The 26,167-nt window shown below is 48.2% G+C and overlaps 1 protein-coding gene across 2 annotated transcripts in view; it reads left to right on the plus strand.

Moving 5' to 3' along the window:
* CPNE5 (copine 5) overlaps positions 1–26,167 on the plus strand; it is an 88,593-nt gene that overhangs the window by 22,289 nt on the left and 40,137 nt on the right. The window contains exons 4-9 of one of the 2 annotated variants that reach the window (XM_017643531.3): positions 14,035–14,138; positions 15,605–15,644; positions 15,859–15,935; positions 17,757–17,816; positions 19,834–19,884; positions 20,175–20,238. In XM_017643531.3, the coding sequence (XP_017499020.2) occupies positions 14,035–14,138; positions 15,605–15,644; positions 15,859–15,935; positions 17,757–17,816; positions 19,834–19,884; positions 20,175–20,238 (396 nt within the window). The remainder of the gene's footprint in view (positions 1–14,034; positions 14,139–15,604; positions 15,645–15,858; positions 15,936–17,756; positions 17,817–19,833; positions 19,885–20,174; positions 20,239–26,167) is intronic. The other variant, XM_017643532.3, reaches the window with a different exon arrangement.

Below are 26,167 nucleotides of genomic sequence, written 5' to 3' on the forward strand. Positions count from 1 at the left end.
CCCAAGGTTAGAACAAGATCACTGCACTTAAAGGGCAAAAAGAAGGCCAGTATAGTTTGAGTGTGTGAACATTAGAAACAGTGGATGATGTGGACACAGAGGTTGGCAGGGACAGATACTGTAAGGCTTCGGAGGCTATGTAGGAGTCCATACACTGCTCTAAGTGTGATGAGAAACTGAGGGTTTTGAGCAGTGGAATGATACAGCCTAGTTTATGTTTCAGAAAGATAGCTTTGGCTACTGTGTGCAGTGGATTGAAGGGGGAAGGCCAGGAGCAGAGACAGTTTGCAGTCTTGTGGAGTTCCTGGGATGAGGCAGTGGTGGGCAAGGGGAGTAGGGATCCAGTTTGTCCAATGGCCAAGAGTTTAAATATGAAATGAAATGACTCCCTGCCCACCAGGCTGTGAGCCCCATTTGGGATCCCTGATGACCAGCATAGGGCCTGGCCCCAGTCATGCAGCATAGACCTTTATCAGAAGATTCAAGGTGCTGAATAGATCGTTATTATCATTAAACCCCAAAGCAGGGGGCAAGCCTCTCTAGGAGTTTGACTCCAAGGCGAGTGTGGGGTTGGCTTTCTGGATTCTTCCCTTTCTGCAGAGGGACCTCAAGAAAGGTCCCTCTTGAGCCTTGGATCCCTTGGGAAGCTTTTAGTGGTCTTTGCTCTTGTCGTACAGCTGACTTTTTCCTATCTGCCCATCAACAGGACCAGGCAGTCCAGGACTGAGCAGTCTAGGACCAAGCTCTAGCTTTGGGGACCAGATGGGTCATGGGCATCTGCTCACAGTCTTAGGTTTGGGGCTTCCAAACTTGGCTTTGGCACAGGAAGGCCCTGTACAATGTGACACCTTCAAATCCTGATTCTGCCACTTCCCTTAACCTCTCTAAGCCTTAGTACTTTTTATCAGTAGAATGGGATCCTGATGTCTACTACTGAGCTGTAGTGGGGATTAAAGGACTGAATTACTCTGCATAGTGCCTGGCTGTGCTCAATACTTGTTATTATTATGCAGTAGCGTCAGGCAAAACTGTGAGAAGGCTGTGTCCCCTGTCCTGCTTTCAATAGGAGGACAGCTGGCATTCTGACTGCCCCATATGGTGTCCACATCAGCAGCACCCTGTTTTTTTTTTCTTTTTCTTTTGGTATCATTAATGTACAATTACATGAGCAACATTCTGGTTACTAGACTCCCCCCATTATCAAGTCCCCACCACATACCCCATTACAGTCACTGTCCATCAGCATAATAAGATGCTATAGAGTCACTGCTTGTCTTCTTTGCGCTATACTGCCTTGCCCATGCCACCCCCACTACATTATGTGTGCTAATCGTAAGGCCCCTTTTTCCCCTTATCGCTCCCTTCCCACCCATTCTCCCTAGTCCCTTTCTGTTTGGTAACTGTTAGTCCATTCTTGGGTTCTGTGAGTCTGCTGCTCTTTTGTTCCTTTAGTTTTTTCTTTGTTCTTATACTCCAGATGTGAGTGAAATCATTTGATACTTGTCTTTTTCTGCCTGGCTTATTTCACTGAGCATAATACCCTCTAGTTCCATCCATGTTGTTGCAAATGGTAGAATTTGTTTTCTTCTTATGGCTGAATAATATTCCATTGTGTTATGTACCACATCTTTATCCATTCATCTACTGATGGGCACTTAGGTTGTTTCCATATCTTGGCTATTGTAAATAGTGCTGCAATAAACTTTGGGGTGCATATGTCTTTTTCAAACTGGGCTCCTGCAGTCTTAGGGTAAATTCCTAGGAGTGGAATTCCTGGGTCAAATGGTATTTCTATTTTGAGTTTTTTGAGGAACCTCCATACTACTTTCCACAATGGTTGAACTAATTTACATTCCCACCAGCAGTGTAGGCGAATTCACCTTTCTCCACCTCCTTGCCAACATTTGTCGTTTGTCTTTTGGATGGTGGCCATCCTAAGTGGTGTGAGGTGATATCTCATTGTGGTTTTAATTTGCATTTATGTGATGATTAGCGATGTGGAGCATCTTTTCATGTGTCTGTTGGCCATCTGAATTTCTTCTTTGGAGAACTGTCTGTTAAGCTCCTCTGCCCATGTTTTAATTGGATTATTTGCTTTTTGTTTGTTGAGGTGCGTGAGCTCTTTATGTATTTTGGATGTCAACCCCTTATCAGATATGTCATTTATGAATATATTCTCCCATACTGTAGGATGGCTTTTTGTTCTACTGATAGTGTCCTTTGCTGTACAGAAGCTTTTTAGTTTGATATAGTCCCACTTGTTCATTTTTGCTTTTGTTTCCCTTGCCTGGGGAGATATGTTCATGAAGAAGTTGCTCATGTTTATGTCCAAGAGATTTTTGCCTATGTTTTTTTCTAAGAGTTTTATGGTTTCATGACTTATGTTCATGTCTTTGATCCATTTTGAGTTTACTTTTGTGTATGGGGTTAGACAATAATCCAGTTTCATTCTCCTACATGTAGCTGTCCAGTTTTGCCAACACCAGCTGTTGAAGAGGCTGTCATTTCCCCATTGTATGTCCATGGCTCCTTTATTGTATATAATATCCTTTATTTAACTGACCATATACATTTGGGTTAATATCTGGACTTTCTATTCTGTTCCACTGGTCTATGGGTCTGTTCTTGTGCCAATACCAAATTGTCTCGATTACTGTGGCTTTGTAGTAGAGCTTGAAGTTGGGAAGTGTGATCCCCCCAGCTTTATTTTTCCTTCTCAGGATTGCTTTGGCTATTTGGGGTCTTTTGTGGTTCCATATGAGGAGCACCCTGTTATCCCCCTTGGCCCTCACCACACTGTAGAGGAGGAAGCAGAGGCACAGAGGGGTCCTTATTTCACCTGGCAAGTCAGCTAGGAAGTGGCAGACCTGAGGTGTGGCAAAGTTCTGAGCGCAGATTCCTGCCTCTCCCATCTGCCCAGGCCACAGAGCTTTTCTAGTTCCAGGGTTTGGTTGGGCCCCTGTGAATCTGTGTGTGACTCCTGTTGCACTTCCCCCATTCATTCAGAGGTATTTGTTTGTTCTGTATAATACCTTAGACAGGAGCCCAAGATTTTATTTAAAGAAAGGATTTTGCTCAGGTAAACCCTGAGGTTCTAGCCCGGTCCCTTGGTGGCTGATAAATCTACTTACTCTTTGGTGTTAGCATCCAGGTGCACTTTACAGTTGTGGCTGAGCTGTTGAGAGCATGGGCTCCGAAGTAAAGGTGACTGGGTCCAAATCCAGGTCACCACATTCCCAGCTGGGGCTCTCGGGCAAGTGCTTAGGCTCAGGAACCTGGTGTGCAGATTAGAGGAGCTAATTCACGTAAAGTGCCTGGTGCTAGAAAATGCTCAATAATGGCTTTCCTGAGAAGCCCTAAGTGAGAAACCAGTGCTTTACCCAGAGGAAGGTACCACTGATGCTATCATTTCAGGCCATTTGATAGGAACTGCAGACATTCTGGGGCACGCTGGGGGAAAGTGCTTTTAGGGTGGGCCTTGCTCAGGCCCCTCCCTGCCTTGTGTTGGGCCAGATCCAAGGCTCAGCCATGCAGGCAGGACCAGGGCAGGGCTGGAGGCCAGCAGCTTGGCAGCCAGGCTCTTTGGGAAAAAGGCTATTCCCTCAGGAGCTAGGATGATTTAACAGATTTAGGACCTAAACTTTTTGTCAGGAAGTATGCTGGTGTCTGGAGCCAGAGTGGGAACCTTTTCTGTCCAGCCTGAGTGTGGGGAAGGCCTTTGGAGCCTTGGACCTCCTCACTCACCTCTGCCCTTGCTCACGTGGAAGCCTCAACAAGACAGACAGCAGTGTAGGAGGTCCCCAGGCCGCAGAAGTCATGGCTTGCTCTGTGAGACTTTAGGTGAGCCCCTTTGCTCTCTGCCTGGTTTCCCTCACTTTTAGGGAGGGAGTGGTCACAGAATCCTGGACCCCTCCAGTGAGAGAACCTGAGAGGACTTTCCAGACCCAAGATGGTGGCAGGCCTGGCATGGAACCAGGTCCTCTGTGCCCCTCCCCACATCCCAAGCCCTCCTAACTAGTGCCCATATCTTGGGCCATTCTCCTCCGCAGCCCTGGGCACCCACCCAGATCCCTGTTCTCAGAGCCCAGCACATTTCCTTTTCCTATTTCTATTTGGATCAGATGAATTTCTGGCCTCTAACTTTAATCCCAGTGAACATGATTCATGAGGGGCCAGGGCTGGGCTCTACAGCAAGGCTTTTAGAATCCCCAATTAAGAAGCCATCAATAATATATGAAAATTATAGGGTGCTCTGGCTCATGAAGGGTGGGCAGCATCGAGGGAGAGAGAGGTCTGTCAGCTCCGGCCTCCTTCTGTCCTGGCCAGCACAGCCGCTGGGGCCTTGGCAGCAGAGGGAGGTCTCTGAAGCTTCATCCAGCTGTAATTTGTAAAAAGGCAAGAGCTGCTTAAATCGGGGGCCATTAAGAATGTTCGGGTTTGCAGAGCCACCCACTCATTACTGAGGCAGGAGGCCGAGGTGAACACCACAAGGCACAGTGTCTCTGTCACTCCTGGGAGACTCGGCCCACCCTCTCCCACCACTGGGTGCCTCTGGGAGGTCCTTCTGGCCTCCTGGGGTGCCATTCCTTCATCTGTAAAATAGAGATGATAATAATAACATCTCCACGGGGTCAGTGGGAGAGTTAACTGAGGTCATAGATGTGTGGAAGTGTTTTGAAGATAAAAAGTCATGATACAAAGTGGAAGGAGGATTTGGTGGAAGGAAGAAACCTGAGAGGGGGGCCAGTGACAGGCTTCTGGGAGAACAGGGCACTGTGCAGGGCCAGAGCCACCTGCCCTGGGCTCCTGTCATGGCCCCTCTAGCCATGTGACCTCTACTGGTGTCACCTAATTAGCCATGTCAGAGCACCCCATCCCCCTTCCTGCCTCTCTTTTCTCACTGGTTGAGAGAATCGGGTTCCTCCCTGCTTTAAATGTTGAAGTTCTAGGCCAACTGGTTAACCAAGAAATGTTTATGGAAATCACAGGAGGGACCAGGACTGTGCGTGTGTGTGTGTGTGTAGAGGTTGGAGGTAGGAGTGGAGGGTAAGCAGAGGTGCAGGTAAGAGGACTCACCTGTGTCACCTGGCCCATGGAAGCACCTAGACCCTCAGGAAAAATCAGTAAGGTGGAAGGGACAGTAAATGAAGTTCAGAGGTTTGGCTGGGGTGGGAAAACAACAGGAGTAAAGACTGGATAGGAGTAGTCCCAGCCTCTTTCACAGTATTGACCTCTAATTGGTTAGTGACTGTAACAATAACTTACTGATTTAGAGCCAGACTGCCTAGGTTTGAATCCTGTTCCTGCCACCTACTAGCTGTCTGACCTTGGGCAAACCACTCAAACTCTCTGAGCCTTATTTAGTTAACTTACCTATAAAGGCGGGTAATAATAGTACTGCCTCATAAGGTTGTTATGAAGATTAAATGAGTTAATATGTTGTCTTGCCAATGGGTTTCAGCCCCGGGCAAGTTCACTATGGATTCAGTGTGACCAAAGAAACGACAGTAAAACATTCTTGGGATGACAGGGTTATAACCAACTTTATTGCCACAGAGGCAATTCAATCGCTACAATCTCGTCCACTCAGAGCAAGTCTGCATGCAGCAAGCCTGTCTCTGCCTCTGGGCCTCTCTGCCCACACAGCAGTCCTCTGGGCCTCTCTGCCTGCACAGCCAATCTCTGGGCCTCTGTCCTCGGTGCTGCCACCACTCCAGCCTCTGCTCTGCTCTCCTGCAGCCTTGCAGCCATGCCACCATGTTGCCCAGAGCACTGGGCCAGGCTCTTTATATAAAGTGAATAACGATGCATTGCCCACACGTGTGTAGTGAGCTAGCCGACCAGGGCCAGGTAAGAATCCTGGCTACAGGAACCTTCACTTTATCCACGTATGTGTAGTGTTTGGAGGACAGTAGAGCTCCGTGAGGGGTATTATCAGTCTCAAAGACCCCCAGGCAGCAGATGCTCCATGCAGTGCTTTGTGCATATTCCCTTCCATCCTGCCCTTGGAGAGGAATGATTTGCTGGGTTTCAGTGCTGGGAAAATGCCCCCTCTGAAGAGCTACCCAGGTTGTTCACATGTATTTAATAAGCAACAGAACCCTGGCCCACACACTGGCTTTGGACCCAATGCCCCCAGCCATGGGCTTTTGCATGGTGTTGACCTGGATGTTGAGATGTCCATGAGCTGCTTGCCAGCACTGCCCCGAGCAGGTGGGCTGGGAGGAAGGAGAGGCCCAGATTTTTAAAAATTTTTAATTATTATTGACATACACTGTGTCAGTTTCAGGTATACAGCATGATTGGACAATGCTCACCACAAGAAGTGCCACCATATAAAGTTACCACAATATAATTGACTATATTCCCTATGCTGCACTTTTCATCCATTTCATTCATCAATACAATGAAACTTTTCATTTTATTCATTAAATAATTAATGATTTATTTATTCTCTCGTTGGAAGTTTGTACCTCTTTATGCCTTCACCTATCTCAGCCATCCCCCTACAGATTTTAGAAATCTAAAGGCAACAGAGAGAGCCTCTTCCCAGGCTGCCTTGCTCAGCAACCCCTAGCCAGGGAGTCAGTGCCTCTGAGCAAGGCTGAGCCAGAGCGGGGCCCCCTTCCCTCCTCACTGTCACTAAGCAGCCTCCTTGCCCAAGGGCTCCCTCCTGCCTTCCCTTTCCAGCTGGCGGCCAGAGTAGATTTTTTTCTCCAGGCCTGGGTGTCTCAAACCTTATACATTTTACTGCCTTTTTTCTAACTGAGGTCTGGGCACTGTGGGAGCTAGGTGTTGTGGGGAGCCCATGGGGAGGGCAGAGCCTGAATCTTAGCAGAGTAGCTGGTTTAGAAAAGCAAAGGGGCAACCCTACATTTCCCCCTCAGCCTGGCCAGTGGGTAGAAGATGTCCGAATTCATTCAGAGTTGGGTCCTCAAGAGGCCCCCTTTAGACAGAGGACAGAAACCTTCTCAAGCATGGAAGGTGAGCAGGAAAGTTAGCAGTTAGGGCCAGGAACATCTTGGAGACAAGGTTGAGACTTGGGAGATGCACATTTCCTGGGTGGTTGGGCCAGGGTTTTGGATTTAGAAAGGACCAGAATGTGGAATCACTAATTTACAAGAACGTTTTTATGTACTAGGCCACCCATTAAGTATGTTACATAAATCTAGTCATTTAAGCCTCCAGAGACCCTATAATGTGTGATAAATTGTCATTCCCCTGTGTTGAGGAAACTCAAACACAGAAAAGTAAAGGGATTTGCCCAGGTCACATAGCCAGTGAGTAGCAAAGCCAGATTTGAACCCAAGACTCTGCTCTATTAACTATAGTTAGTTTACTGCTTTATGTGGGAAATCCTAAGATCTGTCTTCAGAGGCAGAACCATGGTTCTTAAAGATTTCTGAACACATGCTTCCCTTTGAGAAACTGACGAGAACCGTGGCTCCTCACCCCAGAAAACGCAGACATGTATAGACAGACATTTGGTGTCATCAGCCTATTTAGAGTTGGTTAAGAACCTCAAACCCCGACCCTAATCTGTAACTTGCTCTTCCTTACCTGGGCCTCACTCTGGCACCTGGGTGGATGGGGCCAGGATGGCCACTTTCTACAAAGTGGAGGAGGCTGGGATGGAAGCCCTGGTCCTGGAGAGTCCCCAGTGAGACCCTTAGGGACCCTTAAGTGGGACAGCTCAGCTGACATCCTGCATCCCAGAGGGCTGGCATGGGACATGGGGTGTCACATACTATACTGGTGACATGAAATGGCACAGTGTCTGAGTAGAATGGAGAAAGGATGGGGACTGTTCTTGGTTTATGTTCAATTGAGTTGGAAATTGTATGTGTGTGAATGTGTTTTTGAGAAAGTCAGGGTCCCAGCAGGAAAGAGAATTCTACTCAGTTGTTTAACTAAAAAGATTCAGTGGATTTCTTTGAAAGGTATGGGTGAGGTCCAGGAAACCCCCAAGAGACGCAGCCCCTAGGACCCAGCAACAGCTGGGAGCTCTTCCCTCCAATGTGTGCAGGGACAGTGTTGGGGAGACGATGGCTATGAGTGAGACGTGAAGGTGGTCCTGGGGGGAAACAGCCCCTCCCAGCACCACGGTGCTGAGCCTGGGCCAAGCTGGGAAGAAATACACCTACTTCTCTCTCCTCCCGTCTCCCATTGGCAATGCCTCTCATTGGCCAAACCCAACTGGAACCCATAGGGCAAGGGAACCAGGGCACTGGAATTCAAAGGGGAAAGATCTCCTTATAAGTTAAGCAAGACTAAGAAGGAACTGGGCAGGGTGGGGACAGCAGCGGGGGTCTCTCCAACACAGAGAAGCCTCCAATCAGTCCAGGCCTAATAGCCAGCCCCACCCCCAGCCCCCTGCCCAGGTCAGAAGGCCAAAGTCTTGACAGAGACTCACCCATTTCAGACTCATAGTTGTATGTGGAGCAGGAATACCTTATTTGCCTGACCTGATTCTCAATCCCAGCCCTGCAGCGGCTGGTCCCAGGGCAGTTTGACAGGACAGGGGCCCACCCGCCCTCATTTGTGTGTGTATCAGAGCCCCTGGGAGCCATTTAATTTAGTCCTCAAAGAAGTTTCACATCTTCCTCCCCTTTGAGGGTCTCATTGGAACTGATGATATGTAATTAATGTGGCTTAATTGATGTTCTTTGGGCTTAGTCATAGGTTTTACGAGCCCTTGGGAGCCTCTTTTGTGGCATGTCAGGAGCTTTTCCCACAGGGTTTTCTTGGCAGAGACAAGAAGTGAGCTTTTCAGAGGGTTAACACCCTAATTTCCAGGTTTCTTTCTCATTTGTACTTTTTCTTTTTCTTTTTCACCCTACCCTCCACTTCCCTCACCAGGCTGTCCCAACCCCCAGGCCAGGGAGAGCCCCCTCACCTCCCTGCTTTCTCAGCCTTCCCCCAGTTTCACACTATGGTCTACCTAGTCCACATTTGCCCACCTACCCAATAGTTCTCTGGGGCTCTGCGTCAGAATCACTTGGTTAAATGAAGATTTCGGGGCTTCCCTTGAGCTGTTGATTGGAGAATACCTGTGCCCACCTGCATTTGGTAGCCTGTGCCCCAGACTGTGAGCATTGTGAGCCCCCCACCGTCCTCAGAGCCTGAAGTGTGAGCAAAGGAGTTGGCAGTGGACTGGCACGAGGGATAGGCACTTCCAGGGAGCTGGGTGTTCAGGGCTGGCTGAGCTCCGGATTATGGGTGATGAGGGGTTAACCACCCTCCCCTTCTTCCCCAGCAGGATTTGCCTCACCGCGGTCAGATTGCTTGCCTTCCTCTGCTTCCCACTGCTCCCTGCTAATACCTCATCACTCCAAGTCCCTTCCGGCATGAAAACTATAATTCTATGTAAAACGAAATACAGCCAAATTAATTTCTTTTTAACAACAGTTCAGTTGTGTTCCTACCATCATTAACAGGGGTGTAAATTGGACCTGACAGGAACCTGGTGGCTTCTTGGATTTTTAAAGTCCACGTTTTCACATTTTTTTCCTTTGTTATTAACCCAAGTAATGAAGGCTATAAAACATCTTTAGTAAGTCCCTGGGTTGTAGATTTCGCAGTTATTTGTAATATACATATATTAATAACCCTGCGTCCTGGTAATTCACTGCCCAGCCTGGCTCTCTTTCCCCTTCTCTTGCTGTAGGTGAGATTCTGGGGGCCCCTGGAGTTTCTCTCCCTCTCCTGTTTCCAGGGGAACTCTGTTTTCTTTTCCCGCAGAGATCAATCTCTCGGGAATTCCCCTCTATTGAAGCTTCGAGTGCCATTTTAAAAGCAGCGCTGTCGTTTTCCCTAACGGGTGTTTTCCTTGAAATCTCTGCCAGGAATGGGGTGGGGACAGAGGCCACACAAAGGAATGCTTGCTCCTTCTGGACTGGGGTTATTAAAGTCCTACCAGAAGGGTTTTTTTTTAAGGTGTTTGAGGGAGGAGGGTACTGTACTGAGAAGATAGGGTGCTTCCTTAACAGAGGATTCTCTTGATCCTGGGTGTCTATCCAGAATATTCTCCAGAAAAGCCATTAGGAGAGATTTTCTTTTTGCCTGAAGACAGGAGGTATTAAGAATTAGAAAGAACGGAAGAAGAAAATGCAGGAACTCTTCTGGAACAAGAATTATACATTATAAAATTGTTATTAAATTTATAGGGTGGGGCAGGAATCCAGTCTTATTCAACTCAGTGTCCTCCCTATTGCCTTGTGCACAGTGGGCGTCTATAAATGCTTGTGAAGTAATCCTCATCTTTATTTAATTTTCATAATGCTTGAGGAATCCTGACCAATGAAGTAAAAACACAATGGGCTTTGGTGTTAGGCACACCTGGGTTTAGATCCCAGCTCTGCCTAGCTGTATGACCTTAAACAAGTTACTTAACCTCTCTGATTCTCAATTTCCTTACTTGTAAAATGGGTAATAACTCAAAAGCTTTTTGTGAGAATCCAGTGAGATAATAAATCACTTGATCTATTGAACATTCAACAGGAGCTCAGTAAATGTTAGTTATCTTCTATCCCCCATCAGTGGAGCTGCGCATTAGAATCATCTAGAAAACTTTTAAAAAACAGTTGTTCAGGCCTCACCCATTGAGGTCTAGATTTAATTGGTCTGTAGTGGGGTATGGGTATTTTTAAAAGCTGTTGAAGGGTACACTTTTTTAAAAGTAAAATCATGGCTCCCATTCAAATATAAAATGAATGTGTGGCAAAGATTTATTTAACTCACTTGTTGATGAAGGGATCAGTAGAATGTTACAACTGGTTCAGATGATTCAAACAACACACATATGTGGGCAATAAGGAATGCTGAGATGAATTTATAAATAGATGTGAAATTGGTCATTAACCATAGGGTAATAATCAAATAATTGCATTCCACTGAATGAAATTCATTTACATTTCTCTGGATAAGAATCATTCGCATTACTTTATGCTTTCTACAATTACAGAGTTGTAAAGTAGCCCAATGACAATGACAAGTGCAGATCCTATATGAAATCAGATACCTGGACTACTATGAAAGAGGACACAGTAATCTGCTTTTTGTGCATTTCAATATCTTTAACACTTCCCTGGTGATTCTACTCTGAAGCCATGGAGAGGACCCTGCCGTAGACCTTTGTATGTAGCTCTGTTAGCACTGTTATCATACTACACTGTAGTTTTTGTATATGGTAGAAAAGTCCATAAGTAAAGGGTTCATGTTCTATTTGTTTGTAGCTCAGCACCCAGCACACCCCCAGGTTTATAATAAGTGCTTAAAAACTGTAGAATTAATAACTGTAGAATTAATTGGATGATAATCTAAAAAGGAAGCAGGACAAGTAGTAGTATTCTCCATCTTCTGATGAGGAAATAGGCTTTGATCAAGTCACACAATTAGCTTGTGATGAAGTTGGGTCTCAAACACTCATCTACTTCCTCATTCAACCTTGCTTCATTCAACAATTCCCCAGTATCTACTGTGTTTACCAGTCACTGGGAGCAGAGAACTTCTGCTACCCTTGCCCTTGGGCCTACATGCAGTGTGCATTGAGGCTTAGAGGGCTTGAACTAGAGAGCCTCCGTTGTGACTTCAAGTCAGCAAGTAGTGGCTGTGTGCCCCTGGACAAGTTACTTAGCCTTTCTGTGCTTTTGTTTTCTCATTTATGAAAGGGGAAGCCTACCATAAAAGGATGAAATACAGTAATGAAGCACAAAATGTTTAACACAGTTCCTGGTGGTATAATCATGTATGCCTGCGAGCATCTGACACTGTTAAGCAATGTTGGGTCCTGGGCTGCAAGGGTGAGGGGAACTTGGACGTTCCTGCTGCTTGAGAAGCTCAGCCTAGCGGGTTGAAAGAGCCTCATCAGTAGATCATTATCAGGGTATGTGACAAGTGCAGTGATGGTGTGAGGAAGATTGTGGGAACACAGGGGAGGAGCTTCAAGTTGGAGGGCAGGACTCCTGGGGAGCTGAGTTGTCAAGTGTTAGAAACAGGCCCACTTGGGGGATCTGCTAGCAGGCTGCTGTTGAGGTGAGAGGCCTGGCCCAGGCCAAGGCAGAGGAGGTGGGGACAGGAGAGAGGTTTAGCTGATGGAAGTGACAGGAATAAGAGGTTGATTAGATAAGGGGGTGTGGGCAAGAAGGTGCCAAATCTAGTGCTCCTGGATGACCCTCCCTCCCCCACACTGCCTTGGGTAGGAGGTTCTCTTGGCAGGTTTCTAACTGAATTCAGGGTAGAAGCGAGTGCTAGGCAAAGTCCCAGATAACCAGGGCCTTACCTACTACACAGGAGACGAGGCCATGTCCTGGCATTTTTCTGGGAGGACTAGTAGGTGGGATTGATTTTTTATTTTGACAATTACTGCCCAAGTCAAAAAAATGTTTATTTGTAAGAAAGATGAACAACCTATTTAAGGTATTTATTACTCATCTGCCTATCGTGATTACTCTGCAGAATATCAGGTCCTCACTTCACAGAGCTTACAGTACCATGCTTTTACACATGATCTTTTAGTCCCTGTCCCTTTTTTAAAAATATCCCTAAAAATATTCCATATGTTGAACACATGTAGAAGAGAGCTGCTTGGATGGAATCAATGACCTGCCCACACTGCCCTCCTCTGGGACAACCCCGGGGAACTCAGAGCCCTGTATACTACAGTCTAGCCAAGTAGTTGTCAAAGGGAGGTTCCCATACCAGCAGGGTCAGCATTGCCTGGATTTTTTAGAAATGCAGATTCTCAGGCCTCACCCTGAACCTATGGAATCAGAATCTCTGGGAGTGAGGCTTACAATCTGTCTTTTACACAAACCCTCCCAGTGATTCTGATGCCCAGAAATGGGGAGTGATTGCCTTTAAGTCATTTGGGGAGTTTAATGGGATTCAATAATTGAGTGTGCAATGTGTGCAAATTCTGGAGGTACATGCTACAGGAGATAGAAAGTTCAGTTTCTTGTATTAGTTATCTATTGCTGAGTAATAAATTAGCCTAGAATTTAGCCACTTAAACAGGGTCATGAATCTGGTACACGTTTGTGGGGTCTTCTGCCTCAGGGCCTGACCAGGCTACAGTCGAGGTGTTAGCCAGGGCCTCAGTCATCTCAAGGTTTGGCTGGGGCAGGATTGACTTCCAAGTTCACTCTAAGTGGTTGTTGGTAGGATTCAGATTCTTGGGGGAGGAGGGTTGGCTGACAGCTTTGGTTCCTCCCTGGCCATTGGCCTGAGGCTGCCCTCAGTTCCTTGCCACATGGGCCTCTCCATAGGGCAGTTGTCTTCCTCAATGTGAGCAAGAGAGAGAGAGCAAGAAAGGGTGGCCAGAATGAGAGAAGTCATAGTCATTTATAACATAATTTGGAAGTGACTTGTGTTCTATTCTGCTCATTGCAAGTGAGTCACTAGGTCCAGCCCACATTCAAGAGGAGAAGATTACACAAGGGCATGAATACCTGAGGTGGGGATTTTAAAAGATTCTACAATCCCTATCTCTGCCCTTGCATTTACAGTTGGGGGCATCAAATAAATACACTGTGGAATCAGTCAGAAGGACAGTGGTCATAAGGTGGACATAAGGTCAATGGCGATTCAGAGAGAAGTATGACTCTCTGGTTGGAGGAATCAGGAAGGCTTCCTGGAGGAAGCAGCATTAACAGCAGACCTTGAAGGAAAGGAGGACATGCCACTGGTCAGGAAGGAAGGAAGCCAGATAGAGGACATAGTGTAGGCAAAGGCAGTAAAGTGGGAAAATGAAGGGCCTGCTCAGGTATCCAGGTATCAAAACCACCCAATGTGTGTGGATCCTAGCTAGAGATAGGAAGAATAGAGCAGAGGATGTAGAGGGGAGCCGTTACATGGACAGTTTCCCTTGTCAGACGGAGGAGCTCTCACCTTGACTGGGGTTAAGGGCTGGGGTCCAGGAGCCAGGAGAGGCATGGCTCCCATTACTACCAGGGCCGGGCCTGAGGGGCTCCCAGTCCAGTGTTCTCCCTGCCTCACCAGCCTGGCCCTGAGGTCTACGCTCCGTCTGTCTTGCAGTTTGGACGCACTGAAGTCATCGACAACACACTCAATCCCGACTTTGTGCGCAAATTCATTGTGGATTACTTTTTTGAGGAGAAGCAGAACCTCCGTTTTGACCTGTAAGTGGAAAATGGTGCTGAAGAACCACTGGTGGGAGGTGGTGCTTCGGGACCTGTGGTTGGGGCAGGAGTCTCCCTTACCAGGGAAAGTGGAGGGAGCTGTGGTATTAGAGGGCGCCCAGGGTGGGCCTGGGATGAAAGCGACAGCTGAAGTCCAGCCCCACCTTCATCAGGAGGTGGGAAGGAGGTTGGGGGAGAGAACAACACCTCTCTTATCTCTCTGGGGTAAGTGTGGGAGGGCCCTGAGCAAGCTGCCTGACTCTGGGGCTGGTTGAGAAAAGATCTTGGGGCAACTCTCGCTCTACTTCTGGGGAGCCCATTTCTCCCCAGGTGACTGGGAGGTCCCCACTGACAAAGCTTGTTGTGGGAAAGCCCTTCCAGTCTCCGCTCCTGCAGAGGTAACCCTGCTGGCTGACAGGCTTAAGGCATCTGCATGGTCACCACAAAGATGCACAGTGCCCCTCTCCTGAGGTTAAAGATGATGGGGGGATTTCGGTCTGGTGAACAGGTGGGGGGGTTGTTTTGTTGAGGGGGTTGTTTTGTTGTTGTTAAAGGGTGGGGGATGGCTGGAAGGGACTGTCCTAGAGAAATGTGAATAGCATGGGAAAAGGGGGGCTTGGGGCCTAAGGGAGCAAAGGGAAGAATGCAGTGGAAGGAAGTGAGTCTGGAGGGCATGATGGGGGCCTTGAGGCTGAGGGCAGACAGGGCTCCTACTGTGGAGAGTTCCCTGGAGACTGCTAGAGAAAGTGCTCAGGGCAGGGGTAGGTCTGAGAATGACTGCCCCTCAGCAGGAGTCATCAGCCCCTAGAATGGCTGTTGGGCTGCAGTGAGGCCAGGTCAGTGTGAGTGAGGGGGATGCTGGAGGAGGGGCTGCGGGTGAATCTCCAGGTGAGCAGGCTCCAGGTGAAGGGAGGTGCCTAGCTGCAGGGTAGGCCTGCCTGCAGCCAGCTGAGGTGAAGGTGTTCCCTCCTTGAGTGACTAGGCTCAAGGGCAGGTCTGGCGGGCCTGGTGAGGGGAAACAGTCAGGGAAGGTCAAAGGAAAGGTCTTGAGCTCCAAGGGCAGCCAAGCCTCCCCTGGGAAGATGGGAGAACAGGCAGTGAAGGATAGGGGGGCTCAGCCCCCTGTGAACCAGCCAGCGGGGCAGAGCAAGTTTATTTTTTCAATTTTTAATGAGGTATAACATGTATATATAGTGAAGTGAACAAATTTCAAGAACTCACCCCATGATGCATTTTTGCACCTGTTTACATCCATGTGGTGTTGCCCAAATCAACAGAGACAGAACCCCAAATCAAGAGTCCTGCACCCCTGAAGCCTCCCATTTATGCCTCCCAGCCATCACTCCCAAATATCCACTATGTTGGAGCCTGTTTTCAGGGAGCCGGGGTCCTGACCCATCTCAAGGACCCGGGCAGGTTTGGGCAGGGTGCCCAGCTGCCTTCACTTCTCTCTGTGTTCCCTGCAGATATGACGTTGACTCGAAGAGCCCTGATTTATCCAAACACGTGAGTTCTGCCCATGGCTGCCCAGCAATCTCAAAGTGTCTTAAATGCCAAACTATGAGTCGGTCTCAGGCTTCACTGTGACACAGAGTGTGTGTCTGATGCCACACCCTGTCATTTCAGGGCCCTCATGCTTCTTGGGGTGGGGTGATGGGGGCAGTGGGTGGCTGTGAGCAGAGTGGGTGACACTTGTCTTTTCTGTACCCTGGATGTGCAGGATTTCCTGGGCCAGGCCTTCTGCACCCTTGGAGAGATTGTGGGGTCCTCCGGGAGCCGTCTGCAAAAGCCCCTCACGTAAGTGGATAGGGCAGTGGGCCTGTCTGGGTTGCTGCTCCAGTGATGGGCCAACTTCCTGGCCACCCCTGCTGAGGGCTGGCTCAGGGTAGGGGCAAAGCAGCCAGCCAGTCCAATGGATGACTAGAAATAAGGAGATCCCATGGGCTTTGCTCTTGCAGGGCTTTTAACCCAGGTCTTTGGAAGGGACCCCGGCTCAGTTATTAGAGCCCCACATTCCTAGGATGGCCCTGATATACTATCTAGTCCCCTCCTACTACCCACCCCTATCATTATATAGAAGAAACTGAAGCCTGGAGAGGGGAAGAGATTTGCCTAAGGCCACACAGCTAGGAAGTGGAAGAGCCGGATTTAACCCAGAGTTCTACTTCCACAGCATAGTCCTCAGATAGTTACACCTTACTGTGGGCTGGAGCTGGGTATGGTGAGGCCTTCCGTATCTCGCTCTGCTTCTGACATTCTGCATTCTAGGGCCTTAAGTGCTTTTAGAGGAAAGTTATTCCTCTGAGCAGGCTCTGTGAAGAGGAATCCCAAGGCTTCTCACAGGGCGCCTGAGGGTGGCTTCAGGGACCAGCCAGGGCTGGCCACCTGGTGGGGGTGACCTTGCTTGCCCCTGTTTCTCAGGAAGCCCCAGGAGCAGGGCCCACGCAAGAGAGGCTGGCAGACTAGGGCAAGCATGCAGGTTACAGGGCAGGGTAGTCAGGAAAGGGGGATCAGGCTGGGCTGGGCATCAGCCCCACCCCCCACTTCTGCCAGGTTCACCCTGGATGCTGTTCCCTCACCGTGATCGGTAACTGCAGGGTGTGTTGTGTGAGTGTGTGTGTGTGTGTGTGTGTGTGGTGGTGGGGTCTCTTTCCCAGGCCCTTGCCTCTGGCCCCCAGTGACTGTGTGGTAACCTTAGGGCCCCCAGAAAGGCTTCCCATCCTCCAAAGAGGTCTCCTCCTCCGGGTTCATAGAAAATAATGATAATAGCTGTCATTTATTAAGAACAGGGAGCAAATCCAGGTTTGGGGGGTCTCTGAAGCTTATAGAATTCAGGGTCCCAGGAGTGAGTGTGTATCTGCCCCTTTCAGCTTCAATGCCCACAAGCCATTTGGGTCTGTTTACTGCCTACTGTCTGTCGCCTGGTCCTCCCTTGATGCAGGGACACACCCCTTCTGGGGGAATTGAGGAAAGCTTCAGGTAGGAGATGGTGAGTGAGCTGAGCCTTACAGGGAAAGCAGGATCTAAAAATGTCAAGGTTTTGGGGGCTGTTGGATGTTGGTGAAGGATGGGGATCTACCCCCCTCACTGAAGTTTTCATATGTATAAGTCTAGTTTACCTGGCTAGACCTACAAACAGCTCCCTTTTACTGGGCATCTATTCTGGGCCAGACAAGTGTTTGCTTCCGTGATCTCATGGTTCTCTGAGCCATCTCCCCATTTCATAGCCTACACCCTGGGGCTCAGAGACAGCAGACATGAGCATCACCTGGGGAGCTTGTTAAATACAGACTTTCCCTGCACCCGCTGGAATTTCTGATCCAGGGGGTCCAGAATGGGGCCTGAGAGTTTGCATTTCTAACACATTCCCAGGGGACACTAACGCTGCTGGTCTGGGAACAATGCTTGGAGAACCCCAGAGCTAGAGTTGCCCAACGCTTCACAACAAAGTTTGGGAAGAAACCCTCTCCTTCCCCCAGACTGTGGCTTGTAGTCCTATTTTGATGTTTGATCCAGAACAGAAACCTGTCTCCAAGAATCTGGATGCCAAGTGCTCTGGCCTCTCAGGACAGGGTACTCAGCTCATGACATGCTCTTTCTCTTCCTCTCTCTCCCCAGGATAGGAGCATTCAGCCTGAATTCCAGGACAGGCAAACCCATGCCAGCTGTGTCCAATGGGTAGGTCACCAGACGTCTGTGGCCCTGGAGTCCCCAGACATCCAGGCAGCTCTGCTGAGGGGGCCTCAGAAGCCGGGGCTAGGCCCTGCTCCCACCAGTGTGCGTTGAGCCACAGTCAGGGGGACAAGGAGGGTTCTGGTTCCCTCCTCAAGGATCCAGGCACTTTGGGCCACTCTATAGCTCACCCCACTCCTCACCCAGGATGGAGCTCCAGCATCCCCAGCCCCAGTAGCTTATGGGACTTCAGGGAGCAGAATGGGGCTTAGAGGTAGGGGCTGAGCCAGTAATCAGCAGGGTCTGGGCACTGTTCTTTCCCTTCCTCTTTCCCCAGCCTGGTTTCTTTTGCCCTCCACCTTCTCTCTCTCCCTCTTTCCCTCCCTTCTCTTTATTTCCTTTCCTCACTTCCCCTCCATTGCTTCCACTGCTAGATGTCAGCCTCCTCCTCACAGAGTAGATTCAGCTAAATCCTCACTTTTTGCATTTGCCCACCAGCTGAGGTGGGCCAGCCTCACTCCCCCAACCCCCACTCTGACCATCTGCTTTCGGGTTGGCCTCATGCAAATGTGGGCAAGGAAGACCCTCCCTACTCCATCTCTTTCTCTCTGCTTGTTGGAGGGAGGGCCCTCACCCCAGCAGGGAGTAGGGACATCTGCTTGGGGGACCAGCCTGAACTGCCTCTGGCAGATGAGCATATTTTCGCTGAGTAAGCAAAGCTCTACTGGTCTTTGCTGAGGGCTCTCTGGAGTTGGGGTTCCAGCAGAAGGATTGGCTACCAGACCAGCTGGATGTGGGGAAGGGTTTCCAGGGGCCCAGGGATGCTCACAGCCTAGGAAGGGCGTGGATGCTGGTTTGAAAGGAAGTAGAGAAGCAGCAATTAGAGAGGGAGCTGGAGTAGGAGAAACGCAGAGGGAGGACCAGAAAGACCAGAGGGAGGGAGGCAGAAAGGAAGGCTGAGCAGGTTGGGGCTAGAGAGGAGAGAAGGAGAGATAAAAAATAGAAGAGGGGCTCAGAGGCAGAGAGAAACAGATGGAGAGACACTGGGCCGGGGAGGCTGGTGTGAGGATTCTCTCTCCCTGGTCGGACAAATCATATCTTTACCACCAGGGAGGGCCAGACTAGCACTGGGTAGCAACTCTGGGGCACTGGCTCAGCGGCCCGAGTCTAAGGGGATAAGCTGGCAGGCACTGCCACCTTCAGACGTGGCCCCTGTGCAGCTCACCTGATTGGGGAGATTTGGGCAGTCTCATCAGCACCCTGCCTCCTCTGCCTCCTCTGTTTGAGAGCCTCTCCCTCCAGGAGCTGATGCATGGAAGAGCTCCATCAGTGGTTCTCAAAGTGTGCTCCACAGACAGCATGCTGGTAGCCCCCAGGCTGGCCAGACACCTGGGGCTAGATTTTATCAACTTTGCACAATTGTAAGGAAAGGGGTCAGGGAAGGAAATGATGCTCCTTGAGGGCCTTTTCTGTGTCAGGCACTGTGTGTGCGTATTAGATAGTAAAACGGATGCTACAATTGTAGCCGTTCAAAGGGGGAAGAAACTGAGGCTCGGATAGATACAGTAATGACCCAAAAGTCATGTAGCTATTGGACAATCTGACATTTTCTTCTCCCTCTCAGTGGCCTCTGGCTGCACTGGGACCCCCCTGGGTTAGTCCCAATCACTGATCTCTCCATGGAGTGGGATGGGCTGGTGCCTGGGGGAGGGTCCCTCCTGATCAAGGGAAGAGCCCCACCTGGAACTTGCCTTCCTGGAGGGGTTTCTCTGGGGGTGTGGACATCCCATTCTAGTTGCCTACCTTACGGAGGAGCCACCTGATTGGCTGGGATCACTCTAGTCTGGAGAGACCGCCAAGGAGTTCCAAAGGAGTAGCCATGGGAGAAAGGCTGCTGCACTCCCTCTTGCTGCTCTCCCTCTGACAACAAATCAGAGCAGCTCAGAGCTGGGATGTTCTGGGGTTCTGGGGGTCAGCTGGGTGCAGGGTGGGGTGGCTAGCCCACAAGGTCTTTTGCCCACAGAAGTGGTCTTTGGATGGAAAGGTTGAGAACCACTGGTCTGGAAGCCTCCGGGTGAGTCTGGATGCTTTTCCAATTCTAGGATTTTCACTGCAGACACTACCCTTCCTGGTGGGCTCTTGGGGAGAAGTGGGTGGGGCAACTTCAGGCCTGGGGGCCTGGCCCAGGAAGCAGTGCCCTAGGCCACACTGCCAACAGTATTTTAGGAGACTCTGTCATCTCAGGGCTTTGGGGCAGAGCTGGACGGTGGGGCAGTTGCGGGGTGAGGAAGGCTGATTCAGGGTATGTTCAGGCTTATGTCTCTGTCTTTGTCTGGCTCTCCATTCTTTTGTCTTCTCTCCCAGTGGTGTCCCGGGGAAGAAATGTGGCACCATCATCCTGTCTGCTGAGGAGCTGAGCAACTGTAGGGTGAGTGTCAGAGGGACCCCAGGATATGGCTTGGTGGCGGTGGGGCAGTGACAGAGGGCAGGCTGGCCTCCTTGTGACCCCAGGACCACCTGTGTACCTGGAGGGAACTGGGGGAAGACAGGGCTCCTCAGTGTGACCTGGGGCTGCCATAGAATTCTATAACAGTGGAGCTAGAACGTATCTTCCCTTTATACAGCTGATATGATGGAGGCCCAGAGAGGGGAAGGAACTTGCCTATAGCCAGCAGCAGAGCTGGGCCAGGAGCCTTGGTCCCCTGGCTCCTATGCCAGGGCTCCATCCACTCCCCAGCATGGCCACCACTCGCATGTCCTTGAGCCTAGCCTGCCTTGGCACCAGCGCTGGCAGCAGAGGGACCTTTTCAGTCTTGGAGCCTTGGCACTTGGCATTTAATTGTCATTTTTCACTTCTGGCTCTGGAGTAGCGTGACACCCCTGCATGGGATTGAAGGAGTGAGAGTGCATGGCTGGAGTGAGTGAGTGAGTGAGTGAGTGATACGAAGCCAGAGTCTGCGATCCCAGGCAGCTTCTGCAATTCCAGGTCCTGCTTCTTTTGTGGGACTGTGGGGAAGCAGGAAATGGAGACGCTGAAGGGACTCAGAGGACCTGAAGGCTAATATTAATAATAAAATATAGTAATGATGATAATTACCATTTGTCAAGTGATGGGCATTTTACTTAAGTTATCGCTACTCCTGACAACAATCCTAAAAGGTAGGTACTATTGTCATTCCCATTTTACGGATGAGGAAATGAAGTGTGAGCACAAAACCAAGCCTGGGGTAACCTGGGAACCTAGCTTTCTGCTGAGCTGCATCCAGCTCAGGTTAGAGGATCTGGGAGGGACTAGGAGAAATAAGATTTTTCTTGTTTTTCTTCCTGGGAAGTCAGTGTAAGTTGTCCATCAGCTATCAATATTACCATATTAGAAATTAAAACAATATTTAAAAAATTATGTGTGAATTCATTTTCAAACAACAATAGCTTAACCTGTTACAGGTTAACATAAATAACATATTTTTTGAAAAATAACTATATTTTCTGAAACAAAAGTCATTTAATGAGAAGCATGGCCTTGTTTTACATTTTTGTAAATCTCTTGAATGGCTTAACAGAAGAGAGCTGGATTCTCCTATCTGCTTCTGCAGTCATTCTGTTCTGGTATCACTGTCAGGTAACTTCTAGAAAACTCTGCACCTAATTAGTATTATTATGAAAATAGCTTTGGCCTCATGGGGCCCCCTGAGGTTCCTGGTCCATACTTTGATAACTGCTGCTACAGAGGTATAAATGTTAGCCAACATTGAGCATTATTCTGAGCCAGCACTGTGCTAAGTGGTTTACATGTATTGCCTCATTTATCTGAGGTATTATAATGTGTAGTGTAATATATAGTATGATGTATTATAATATCCGATGTATTATGGTCTTCATTTTACAGAGTGGTTAAGTGACCTGCCCAAAGCTACACAGCCACTGATTAAATGAAATTTGAACCCAGGCAATCTAATCAGTTTCTAGAGTTAGAGTCTTGAACCACTAGGCTGTGGTGTCCCCAGCTCTGCAATCTATTCATACACAACCGCTCCTAGTTTCTGGAGGAATTTGACAGCAGGACTAAACCTCCCCGAGCCTCAGTTTCTCCACCTGTATATTGGGTCTGGTAAAGTTGCTGCAAGGACTAAAGGAGATCATCAAGGCGACTGCCTAACTGGCACCTGACTCTTAGTGGGTGCCTGAGAAAGAGTGAATCTGAATTCCTTGAAGCCTAAATTCAATTTGCCCCCAAGTGTCTAGCTCATCCTGTCACTTCCTCCCTAGTTTAAAATTAAATAAGGTAATGTATGTGAAAGTTCTTTGGAAAATCTAAAGCTCTAGACAGTGTTGGGTGCTGTTATTTGTCTAGTTTTCCAGGATTGGTAAACAGTCTGCATTTAATATCTCTATCAGGAACCTCCCTCCTCCTTCCCCTCTCCTCCCTTCCCTTCCTTCAGGGATGGCTGCTGTTTCCTTGATTTAAGCCGTTCCGGCGCGCCCAGCGGCGGGGTGGTGGGGGTGGTGGGGGTGGTGGTGGCGGGGGCTCCCTCCTTTCCTCCTGAGATTGTCAAGCATCGTTTCTTTTGGGGTATCTTTGGCTGAGGTCTGTCTTTCCCTAGAATACTTGCAAGGAAAAGAGACTAATTCCCAGCATCTGGCTGAATTAAAATAATTACATCTGAACGGCTTTGCTTCTGCCATTCCAGCTCGGCATTCTGGGGGAGGATCAAAGGAAGAGGGTGGGGCCTGAGGGCCGGCTTTTCACCAGAGCAGGGCTTTCCTGCTCCTCAGAACACATTCTGCCGAAGTAGGCACACGCTCCTTTCATCCGTGGGGACAGCGTGGGCAGGCGGGGACCGGTAAAGGATTTCGGGTGGTCCCCAGAGGGTCACCAGCATGCTTTGATAGCTTACGGAAAAGCTTCGCTCATCTAAAATTTAAATGCCAAGAAAGTTCCCACAATCAGAATGTGATCCAAAACACTATTCAGTGGTACTTGATGTTGACAATGATGAGCTTAAACTCCTGAAGGGCCTCTGAATCACCCAAGAGCTCCTGGTGCTTGGCAGTAAAACTATTATTCTGTGTAATACTGATCACCATTTGCATAGTTCTCACAGCTGCCCAGGACTCATGTTGACTGTCAATTTGGTTCTCACCACAGGGCTGGGGGCTGGGTCCGTGTGAGTGACCCTGGCTTACAAGTGCAGAGAGGCCGAGGTGGCTTGCCTATGATTGCAAGATTCTAGCCCAGGCCTTGGACTCTTACCCTCAGGGGCTCTTTCCCTTCCCCACAGTGAAGCCCTGAGTCTCCTTGGTACATGGAACCACTATGGGCTTTTTGGTCTTTGTGGGGCCAGTAGCCTTTATAGCCAGTATGGCGAGTGGCTGGGCTTCTGGAGAGAGGCGGTGGGGGGTGGTGTTGCTGACGCGGGGAGCAGGCAGCCCCTTGCCCTGCCCTTCCCTGACCCCTAGCTACACCTAGGCCTGGCTGGAGAACACATCCTTACCGCCTCCCAGTCAGGCCCCTGCGCACACTGCCAAGAGTGCGGCTCACCTATCACCAGGCAAGGGAGCAAAGCTGCGCACTGCCTCTGCCCCTGGCCTCCTGCCCCTGAGGCCTCTATAGCCTCCTCGTGTGTTCATTGATTTCATTTCAGCAAACGTGCTTTGACTCAGTCCTTGACCTCCCAGAGTTTCCAATTTAGTGAGAGAAAGCAATCACAGTACACAGGGGTCCTCAGGCCTGTGAGAACCATTGCCTCTCTTTTGTAACAAACATTTTATAGTACACTTTACTATCCTAAAGGAAAATTCATGGATAATACTATATAAACACCAAAACACATACAGGTGAGGGAATGAGCCCATGCAGCTACTTGGGGGAAGATGAGTCCAGGCAAAAAGAACAGCTCATGCAGCGTGAGAGATGACTGATGTGAGAGAGGTGAAGGTGTAGGTGGGAGTGGGGGCCAGATTGTTCAGGACCTTATGCCAGGGGGCTTAGCAGCCTTGCATCCTGATAAAGTCAGAGCTCTCATTGCTCTAAGGGCAAACTTCAGGGAGAGCCCGGTGTCTCCAGTGAGAGACCAGGGACGAGTCCTGAGAGAGAAGGAGAAAGATAAGAAGAAAGAGGTAAGGTGAATGGGGGGTCGGGGGTAAGGGGTCCCCAGTGAAAGTTTTCTGAGACTCAAAACTATGCAGGTTGATGTTTAGGTAAGATGGGTATTGTGGTTAAGTCTGGCATGATGAATGACCAGCATTCAAGTACCACCCTTTTATTTATTTATTTATTATTAAGGTATTATTAATATACACTCTTATGAAGGTTTCACATGAAAAAACAATATGGTTACTACATTTACCCCCATATTATCGAGTCCCCACCCATACTCCATTGCAGTCACTGTCCATCAGTGTAGTAAGATGCCACAGATTCACTATTTGCCTTCTCTGTGCTACACTGTCTTCCCCATGATCCCCCACAGCATGTGTACTAAACATAGTACCCCTCAATCCCCTTCTCCCACCCTCCCACACCCCTCCCCTTTGGTAACTGCTAGTCCCTTCTTGGAGTCTGTGAGTCTACTGCTGTTTTGTTCCTTCAGTTTTTCTTCATTGTATGTGCCACAAATAAGGGAAATCATTTGGTATTTGTCTTTCTCTGCCTGACTTATTTCACTGAGCATAATACCCTCCAGCTCCATTCATGTTGTTGCAAATGGTAGGATTTCTTTCTTTCTTATGGTTGAATAATATTCCATTGTGTATATGTACATCTTCTTTATCCATTCATCTACTGATGGACACTTAGGTTGCTTCCATATCTTGGCTATTGTAAATAGTGCTGCAATAAACATAGGGGTGCATATGTCTTTTTGAATCTGAGAAATTGTATTCTTTGGGTAAATTCCAAGGAGTGGGATTCCCGGGTCAAATGGTATTTCTATTTTTAGTTTTTTGAGGAACTTCCATATTGCTTTCCACAATGGTTGAACTAGCTTACATTCCCACCAGCAGTGTAGGAGGGTTCCCCTTTTTTCACATCATTGCCAACATTTGTTGTTCTTAGTCTTTTTGATGTTGGCCATCCTTAGTGGTGTGAGGTGATATTTCATTGTGGTTTTAATTTGCATTTCTCTGATGATTAGTGATGTGGAGCATCTTTTCATGTGTCTTTTGGCCATCTGAATTTCTTCTTTGGAGAATTGTCTCTTCATATCCTCTGCCCATTTTTTAATGGGTTATTTACTTTTTGGGTGTTGAGGCGTGTAAGTTCTTTATATATTTTGGATGTTTGCCCCTTGTCAGATATGTCATTTACAAATATATTCTCCTATAATGTAGGATGCCTTTTTGTTCTGTTGATGGTGTCCTTTGCCATACACAAGCTTTTTAGTTTGATGTAGTCCCACTTGTTCATTTTTGCTTTTGTTTCCCTTGCTTGAGGAGATGTGTTCAGGAAGAAGTTGCTTATGTTTATATTCATGAGATTTTTGCCTATGCTGTCTTCTAAGAGTTTTATGGCTTCATGACTTACATTCAGGTCTTTGATCCATTTTGAGTTTACTTTTGTATATGGGGTTAAACAATAATCCAGTTTCATTCTCTTGCATGTAGCTGTCCAGTTTTGCCAACACCAGTTGTTGAAGAGGCTGTCATTTCCCCATTGTATGTCCATGGCTCCTTTATCATATATTAATTGACCATATATGGTTGGGTTTTTATCTGGGCTCTCTAGTCTGTTCCATTGGTCTGTGGCTCTATTCTTGTGCCAGTACCAAATTGTCTTGATTACTGTGGCTTTGTAGTAGAGCTTGAAGTTGGGAAGTGCAATTCCCCCAGCTTTAGTCTTCCTTCTTAGGATTGCCTTTGGCTATTCTGGGTCTTCTGTGGTTCCATATGAATTTTAGAATGATTTGCTCTAATTCATTGAAGAATACTATTCGTATTTTGATAGGAATTGCATTTAATCTATAGATTGCTTTAGGCAGGATGGCCCTTTTTGACAATATTAATTCTTCCTATTCATGAGCATGGGATGTGTTTCCATTTATTGGTGTCTTCTTTAATTTCTCTCATGAGTGTCTTGTAGTTTTCAGAGTATAGGTATTCCACTTCTTTGGTTAGGTTTATTCCTAGGTATTTTATTCTTTTTAATGCAATTGTGAATGGAATTGTTTTCCTGATTTCTCTTTCTGCTAGTTTATTGTTAGTGTAGAGGAATGCAACAGATTTCTGTGTATTAATTTTATATCCTGCAACTTTGCTGAATTCAGATATTAGATCTAGTAGTTTTGGTGTGGATTCTTTAGGGTTTTTTATGTACAATATCATGTCATCTGCAGACAGGGACAGTTTAATTTCTTCCTTGC

The sequence above is a fragment of the Manis javanica genome, chromosome 16, assembly GCF_040802235.1.
Source record: "Manis javanica isolate MJ-LG chromosome 16, MJ_LKY, whole genome shotgun sequence".
Lineage (NCBI taxonomy): Eukaryota > Metazoa > Chordata > Mammalia > Pholidota > Manidae > Manis > Manis javanica.